General features: G+C 41.0%; 1 protein-coding gene across 1 annotated transcript; it reads left to right on the top strand.

The window, feature by feature from the left end:
* Window positions 1-7,090: 7,090 nt before the first annotated feature.
* On the top strand, window positions 7,091-8,869 carry LOC139284568 (glial cell line-derived neurotrophic factor-like). Its single transcript, XM_070904884.1, has 2 exons — window positions 7,091-7,313; window positions 8,301-8,869. The coding sequence occupies exons 1-2, from the start codon at window positions 7,091-7,093 to the stop codon at window positions 8,867-8,869; spliced, it is 792 nt and encodes a 263-aa protein (XP_070760985.1).
* Window positions 8,870-9,259: the final 390 nt, after the last annotated feature.

Below are 9,259 nucleotides of genomic sequence, written 5' to 3'. Positions count from 1 at the left end.
ATTTTAAACTTTGTTTCTGAATTGTATTATTCTATTATATTTATATTACAGGTAGCGTGGAAGAAAAAAAAATCTAACCAGTAGCTGGGAACCAGGCTGATTTTTTAAAGCCATTTTCATTTTCACTCTGCTGGTCATCCACTTAAAGTAAATTTTCTGAAAATATAGCAAACACTCAAGCAATCAGTTTTTACAGAATAATTTGAAAAGCCTTTCATCTAATTCTGATCTGAACGTGTTTGCCCTGACCCATGCTGCCAGCTACAGAAAGTCTTTAAAATGAATCTTTAGGGTCTGCTAACTACTGCAGAGACCCCTGGAGTAGTTTTACATGTTCATAGAAGTCATTTTTATAATGACTCCATCAGTACAACAGCGCAGATCTTACCACCCATTCATCAAAATGCCTCTGACAGCATGTATTGTAGATGTATAATGGTGATATGAAAGTGAGGCACTGCTTGGAGGCAAAAATCTTAGACGTAGCTGTCATGCCGGACTCACAGGACATAATTTAATCTACATCTGCATTTTTCCATATGACCATTATGTTTTAATGGTATATGGACTACATTTATAGTACTTTATAAGCAGTATATAAACACTTAATAAATTTCACATACTATAATGTAGTTGTAAGCAGCTATAAGGATCTTTTTTAAATGTTTATTAATGGATTGGTTCATAACTCAGCTGGTGTATAATGAATGGAAATGACAATAATACAACACAGATGTATACTGTACATCAATAAGCACTTAAAATGTCCTTATATCTGTGTACAACGGCATTATAGTGCGTCATAAACAAACAATTCAATGTTATACTACTTAGAAATTCTAAATGAGACAGGGGGTTGAAGTTAAGTGTTACAGACATGTCAAAAGTCCAGTATTGGTCTTGCTATCTATCAGTATCTGAAAAGGACATTTGGTAAAAAAGGAGTAATTTGGAGAAAGGTAAATAGATTTAAAAAAAAGTCTAATCAAAAGCACCAACACTACTGTCTTACAAGTCTTTGTTATGTTTATCTCCTTTATGATATGCAGCTATCAGTTTTATCACCAAAAGAAAATCACACCGTCAAACCTAATCAAAGACCTTCAGAACAAATACAACATCATATCAATCTTACTGCACGCCTCACAGTTGTGTTTATTTATATTCTACTTGCTTCCGTCCTTCTCCACATGTGCCACTTATATTAATCATGTACGCTCTGGGTCACAGAGGCAAAATGTGATCTGATTATTCCAGTTTCTTCACCTGCTATCGTCGACCAATCACAGAATATTACACAAACAGTCAGAGCAGTACACCTCTGCAGAGGTCAGAGCGAGATACAATGAGTGAAATATCGAGACTCCACACTGTGTGGACAAAAGGAAGCTGACATTTTTTGTCTGCGCTTAGTTAAGTTGGAATAACAGAGATCAAATGTTTTCAGGACTTTCTCGCTCTATTCACACCTGTTCTGTGATTTTTATAAAATCCATTTTATGCTTTAACGACGGGTTCAGGCACTGATATACTAGATAAAATTAGAGATAAGAATCTTTATTCTCTGTGCTATTATTCAATGTAACACTACTCAGTTGACTTGGGTAGTGTTGTTCTTTTTATTTTTATTTTACACTCTACCAGGATTCAATCTGTGGGGTTAAAATATGTGACAGGAAGCACCAAATTTCAGCTACTGACAATAAAAATCTGTACCAATTTTAGCCTAAAAAAAAGTTTAATAAACCAAAATGAGTAGTGAGCGTTGTTTTAGTGGATACCAAAACTATACCAGAACTATAACTTCCTCTTTGGATCTAACTTTTAAAAACTCAGCAGTGTGGACTGAGGGGAGCTTTCAGGGAACTCGACAACGTTACAACTGAGGATGATTATGGCTAAAGACTAACATATAAAGGTTTAGTGAGATAATGAGCAGTGTCCCACATGAGGGTCACCGCTCACTGAACTCACTGGTTCCATCTCCTGGTCAAACACAAACACACAGGACTTCACGGAGAGACGGAGGAGAAAAAACAGCAGCAGAAAGAGAAACCAATGCAGTGGCAGGTGCAGACATAGAAAACCAAAGAACCAAATCTTTTCACACAACTTCGTCGTACAAACAACCAGTCCATCTATCTCTATTTTTTTTATTATTGAAACAATTTTCAACTCTGGGAACCGAGCTTTAATCAAACCAAGAGGGGAACACAAGGTGGCTTTCATATTAGCCTCGTCCAATTTGTTACTGTTAAATTCAATCAAACTCAAGCAAATGAACCAGACTGGTGGTTTAGAAAATTGTTTCTCCCAATGAGAAAAACAACAGCCTGTAGTCAAAGGCCTGTGACATGATTTGTTGGATGTTTGGAGAACTAATTTGTTCTTTCTCGCCACACTAAAAATATCACGTTAAATTGATATTAGTCTTCATTTGCATCAATGGTTTTGTCCTTTCGAGCACATTTCTGTAATGCTGTCATACCCCAACCTCAAAAACAGATTACTACATTGATTTTAAATCTGTAAGTCTGCGTATTCAAATAAGAGATGAGGAAAGAAAAAAACAGAAAAGATTACTCTCAGGTGTAAGGAGCTGTGTGATGCTGTAAATGTGTAACACATTGATTATAACAGTGGTAAACAGTGCCCACTAGTGGCAGCATTTAAGTCCTACATGCATGTGCATGTGTGTGAGCAGTCACCACATCTGGAGGTTCAGCGTTTTCAACCCGGTTTCTTATCTGCATTAGAAATGACTGAGTGTAATGTTCTCCACCTGTACTTCATCAAATGGAATCATGACATTTAGGTTTCACACAGCGACCTAGCAGGCAATAATGTCACACTAATTAGAAAACTGGAGACAAACATGGAGTAAATGGTCTATTTAAATGGTCTAGTATAAACATCATAACAGTTATTGACCCCATCTTAACATTTCTGAGCCGACTCCCAGTGGTTCAGCCCAGCAGACGGCATCCACTCTCACAGCTCCCGTAGCCTGATCACTCTCACCCCGAGGCTCCAGCAGCAACAGAGTACATATGGTGTGGATTACTTTCTAAGCACCACTGTGGCTCCCCAAGGAGGTGCTTTTTACCATGTACACAATGATCTATCCAGCACCCAAATCTATGAATAGCGATAAAATCATCAGCAAGGGAACGTCTTACTTTTTGCACTCAAACCGAGTAAAAAACAACTCTTGAATGATTTGGTGCAACAAACATGAGCCTTAATGTCTGTTAGTCTTTACTTCCTCTAAAACAGTTACTCTAAGTACCATGCCAAAGGAAATCAAGGTTATAGACCAGATGATTTGCTAATAACTGTACAATAATTGTTTGTTATTTTCCTATTATTGGTAACTTCCCATTCTAAATGTTAATTTGATGCAAGTCCACATCCTGAATTAAGTGAATCCAAAGTGAACTGAGCCCACCATGCTTAAAGTTGACTTTTAGGACTTAAAGGTGATCAGTTTCCCCTGCCCCTGAGCCATAATCCTGGTAGTTGTTTGGGTAAATTCACAAGCTGGATGTAATTGTAAATCTATCTGGCAAAGTAAAACACGACTAAGAGTCTACACCCGTGCTAGCAGCTCTGTGAGGCTGTACGTCAGCGCTTTGAGCTGAATGCTAACATGCTCACAATGACAGTGCTAACATGCTGATGTTTAACAGGTATGTGTTTACAATCCTAGTTTAGCGTGTTAGCATGCTAACATTTGAACATTTGACCTGATGATAGATCTAGATGAAAAGTTAAGGAGTCACCAAAGTTATTACAAGCCATCCTGATGGGGACATGAATGTGCGTACCAAGTTTCATGTCAATCTATCAATCAGTTTTTGAGACATTTCATTCAAAAACACAAACGTCAAACTCATCAAACTGGGGGAAACGTCAAGGGATCTCCAAAGCCATTAGGACACATCACCTGGGAACGATAACTGTTTATACAAAATGTTGTGCCATTTCATCATGTAGACGATAAATTTCTCTGGATAAGTGAAAAGTGAAAACTTTGACACAGGGGACCACCAAAGTTATAAGGATTCATGCTCTGGGGGAATTTCAGGCAATCCATCCAACAGTTGTTGAGATATTTCAGTCTGGACTAAAGTGGTGGACTGACCAACATTGCCATGCCTGTAGCTCAGCTAACAACAAGCGCAGTTTCTCCTCCCCTCTAAGTATGAGATTAAAACACGTGTAAATGTAGAAAACAGGACTACAGGACACATTATCACTGATCTCCCTACTCTCCCTGTCAGTGTGGAGAGTCAGGATATTCTTTTTTCTGCTAATTACTACACCGGCAGCCATGTCCCAAATCAGACGTCCATTCCAGCTGTCAACTCCTCCCTCCCATAAGCCATTCTGGGGCTGCAGTTTCATGTTGGCTGATAATGACGGGTGAAATGACCTGTGCAATTAGCCTATTACGTGAGAGTCAAACTGAGCCCCAAAAATGGATGACAGATTCAATTGCACATCAGCCTCCGATTAGCCTTCATCCATAGCAAGAAGGGAAATGGACATCTGTTTGGTGTATTTGCGGCTTGCAAGGGTGTAATTGCTTGAGGATGATGAATTTCCATACAGTTAAGCGAGGAAGTCAGTGCAAAGGGAGACCTCTTCTGAGTGATTAGTAGACCAACTTCTAAGCGGAAGACAACTGTTATTCTGTACGACTTTACAGCATATTTGGATGCTCAAATGGTTTTTGCATGTTCAGCGTAGTGAAGTGATTACAAAACAATGTGGCCAACATGTGTGCATGCACTGACACAAGCATGATTCATCATGAAACACTACACTCGGACGTGCACCCTTGACGTATACACATGCATACGGATCCACAACATGTATTTCACATCCACCTTGTAAAGCTGGGGAGCTAGATACCCTAGAGGAAACAGCTTCATCCAGTTCTGCTGGAGAGCAAACAGCAACATTTCTCTTCTTCCTGGAAAGATTTTGCTGGGGGTAAAAAAGTTAGTGTGCTCAAGAACAGTGGTACATTTTATCACTGCAGAAGAACAAAATGCAACATCTTCTTGTTCATAACAATGAACAACACAAAGTCAAGAAAGGTCTGCACATTTGCAGGGATTCAATGTGTCTTACAACTTCCTAACTGAAGTCCCTGGTGGACAAAATCAAAAAAACACTTGATCCTGATGTCACAAAAGACCAAATCTGAGAAATGAAATCTGCTCGCTGAAACACTTTAATGCATAAATGATTGCAGTGATGGTTTAGTCTCTGCGTTGCTCATCTCCATATAACTGAAGAGGACCCTGTTCCAGCTGGACACTGAATCAAATATAATCATGTGGCATACATTATCATAGATATGTACTATTAGTTCTGCTTACCCTGAACAAAAAGTCTTGAAACATTACAGCTGTGTGGGTGCAGTTAGTTTGACTGTGACGCAGACTAAAGTGAAATAAACAACTTTTAACTACTCTTGGACGGAGAGCACTTGACACGCAGGCACATAAACTCCTCAGATCACTTTCACTCATCTTTACTCTGCTTTCAATCATCAAACACAGTTTCGCCCACATCTCTGCCTTGTTCTGTTCTCTAATAAAAAATTATGAGCGAGACAGAGATGAATAACAACAAATGGATAGATAAAAAGATGGAATTTACTTTACAGTCTCACTGACGTTCTTTCACTGAAGGCCTCGACGTGAAAATGGGATGATTTAATCTGCAGCTAAATATAATGTAAAGTTCTGAGTTTCTGATTGACACTCACTGTGGCTGGTTTACAGCCTGGGCTTCCAACGGCAGTTTGCAGTTGTATAATCTGAATAACAGGATCACTCCCAAACCACATGTACAGTAAACTGATCCATATATATATATATATATATATATATATATATAGTTTGTTGTGTGTCCCAGCAAGATTATATCATAACATGGCATTTCACATAGAAACAGATCTTTACCAAAATTCAAACATGCAAAAATCAGATAATGTTTAGGATAATGCATTATTCAACAGAGTTTAAGATGTCTTTAAAAAGTTATTTTGCACCTTTTGAGCCAGTGGTTCTTTACATGCTGCCAAAAAGTTGTGCAAAAAGAAGTCTTGACAAGAAATTACATTCTACACCTTGGATTATGCAAAACCATGCAACCAAAATAATGTTTTCCACTGTCAGATTCCAGTTCCTGTAAGGGATATCAGCTCAGAGCCCCTTGGTGCTAAATGTCATCTGCTCATCAACTGCAAAACAGCATGATTTCAAGCACACTGTGGTCACAAGTGGCAACACAATCTACTCGGTCTGTTTTGACTGGCTGATTAGAAACACGTTTCACTTCCAATATCAACCAAACACAAAGAGCAGGATGGGGAATCTGGAGAGCTGTTAGTGGAAAGTGTGAAACTTCTCTCTCCCTGTCAGCCATCTGAGTACACAGACCGAGCCTCTTCCATAATATGACTCCTCCAACCCTCAACAATTCTGCACCTCAACTCCAATCATAGATTTGGACTCCAGCTCTCTGTGTAGTCTGCATGGGTGGAGACAGGAAGAAGCAGAGGATGGACCATCAGACGTCAGCACCACTCCCCACCTCTGCTGTTAGACCTCTCCGTCTCCTCGCGGCTCAGGCAGGGTGGATGGTGAGTGGGGATGAACAGGAGTCAACGTGACTGCAGGGTGCACACTGAATGAAACCCCGAGTGAAGGACTGCAAACTGGGATTCATTTGTCTTCCAGGCGTCGTTGGATCCGTCGGCTTGCAAACAACTTCAGAGGGACGTCTTGGCTGCGTGTTTTGCGCTCCTGCCTTTGGTTTCGTGCCTCCTTGGATGTTGCGCCACGCTGCACAGCGTTTGCCAGCTGGCATGTGAGTGATAGCGTGCAGTTTACAGTACGCAGACAATAATACATTCATCCTCCCCGTTTTCAGTGGCAGGAACCCGAGCTGACGAGTGCGCCCCCACCTTCTCCTCTCCAACTATTAAACAATATGCTGTTTATCGCGTTTGCCAGATGATACCTGTTGATTTTGCATTGCGCCATGTCCTTCTGTCGGACTGAAGTGGACAATGAAGTTATGGGATAGCCTGACCACTTGTTTGATACTGCTGAGCGCCGTGCACGCCAGCTCGCTGCTCCGGTCCACGTCCGCCGAGAGGAGAGGGCGCGCCGCCGAGAGTCCCCTGGAGCTCCCGCCGGTTCAGATCCGCCTGTCTGTCGCTTCCCCGGGCATCAGCCGCGCTGAGGCGGATCCAGCGGACTGGGAAGAGACGCTGGCTGGAGGAGAAAAATGTAAGAGCCTGTGGTTTTTGTATGGAGTGCCCAAAGTGCCAAAAACCTTCCGCAGAAGTCATTTAAAGAAATTATGACATTGTTATCTGTGTCCAATAGAAAAAAATTACCCTAACTACAAAATTGAAAACATTTGGAACTGGTCACTCTTTCGGCATAAGTTCACTTCAGACAAAATGGAAATGCAATGCAGACTGAATTTGATACTAAATTATTATTTATTATTATTATTTAAAATTAATTATTTAAATGGACTATGTCACAGTGCATGATCCAGTTGTTGAAAGATTTGCAGGGAAGTCTCATGCTGGCATGTAACCTTCTTATCAATCAGGCCTTCCTCATTCAGAGCTGGTGATGTTACTCTCTTCATACCTTTACCACAGTGTACAACACTCACTTAAAACATGCTCATTCATTCTTATTATTGATTAATTATTTTCTCAATTAATCGAATCATTGTTTCGTTTATATAAATGTTGTGATGTAAATATAAAGACACCTTTCACAATTTCCTAAAGCACACGGTGACGTCTTCATATAGCTTGTTCAGTTGGACTAACAGTCTAAAACCTAATCACGCTCAGTTTGCTGAAGAATTTTTTCTATAGAAAAATGACTTAACAGTTCATCAATTGTTAAAATTGCTGTCGATCCACTGATGGATTAATTGTTTTAGCTCTAGTGTAATGACTACAAGGCTACAGAGGCTGCTGTATCTTTAATGCTACCAGTTCACTCAAACATACAACTGTCTGGTGCATAAATAAGAAATGGGATCTATTTGTAACTTGGATGAATCAGTTCAAATGGAATTCCTCTGCAGAAAAAAACAATGTGTTGGCCTACCACTTCTGCATTTGCATGTGTAGTTTCGAACACGCTCCATCTGTCCTATAGCCAGTGTGTTGTGTTAAAGTGAAACAATATGTGCTGTCCAATCTGATACGTCCTTGTAAGAGTGCCATTTCCCTTAATGTGTTTCAGATACCATGGAGGAGCCCCCCCCAAACGAGTTTGAAGACGTGGTGGACTTCATCAAAGTGACCATCAGTAGAATACGCCGCTCCTCCTCATCCACCGTGTCCTCATCTACCTCCTCCTCCACCACCTCCTCCCCCTCCAAAGAAAACTTGAGCAGCAGGAGTCGACACAGAAGGGAGAGGAAGAAGGCGGCGAGACAGCCAGAACGAGGAAGAGGAGGAGCTAGAGTGGGGGAGACAGGGAGGAAGGTTAGGGGAGGACGAGGTAATGGACGAGGACAGGGATGTGTGCTCAAACAGATCCACCTCAATGTGTCGGACCTCGGTCTGGGCTACCGCTCCAGCGAGGAAATGATATTCAGGTACTGCTCTGGACCTTGCAGGAAGTCCGAGACCAACTACGACAAAATCCTTTACAACCTCGCTCACAACAGGAGGCTTCCTCCCAAAGACACGCCCCCCCAGGCTTGCTGTCGACCAATAGCGTTTGACGATGACCTCTCGTTTCTGGACGACAACCTCGTCTACCACACCGTGAGGAAGCACTCTGCCAGGAAATGTGGTTGTGTGTAGGGAGTGTGAGCTGCTGTCAGGCTTTGTGTAATTTTACATTCACTCCCACTTAGAAGTATGATGTTGAGTGTTTTTTCTTCTGATTTTTCTCCCTGTGAAGAAACCTTCTGGTGTGTGTGGCCGTGTATGACTTGAGACCATCAGTAAAGGAGTAAATAAGGACTTTCGACTCCAAAGGGATGATTCCTAATGATCCTCTTCTTCTTCTTCTACTCCTCAGCTCAATCACAACATTCACAATTTCCTTTACACCTTACATCGCTAATGTGTTCAGTGTGATTTTAAATGTTTCCATGGATACTCAACCTAAAGGACTGAAATCAGACACAACGGATGATTCAGCAGACTCATTCTGTCTACTGTACAGCACATATGTTACATGGAAAAAGT

This window comes from Enoplosus armatus, chromosome 4 (genome assembly GCF_043641665.1).
Source record: "Enoplosus armatus isolate fEnoArm2 chromosome 4, fEnoArm2.hap1, whole genome shotgun sequence".
Taxonomy (NCBI): Eukaryota; Metazoa; Chordata; class Actinopteri; order Centrarchiformes; family Enoplosidae; genus Enoplosus; species Enoplosus armatus.
This window is presented reverse-complemented; position numbering and strand designations above follow the sequence as displayed.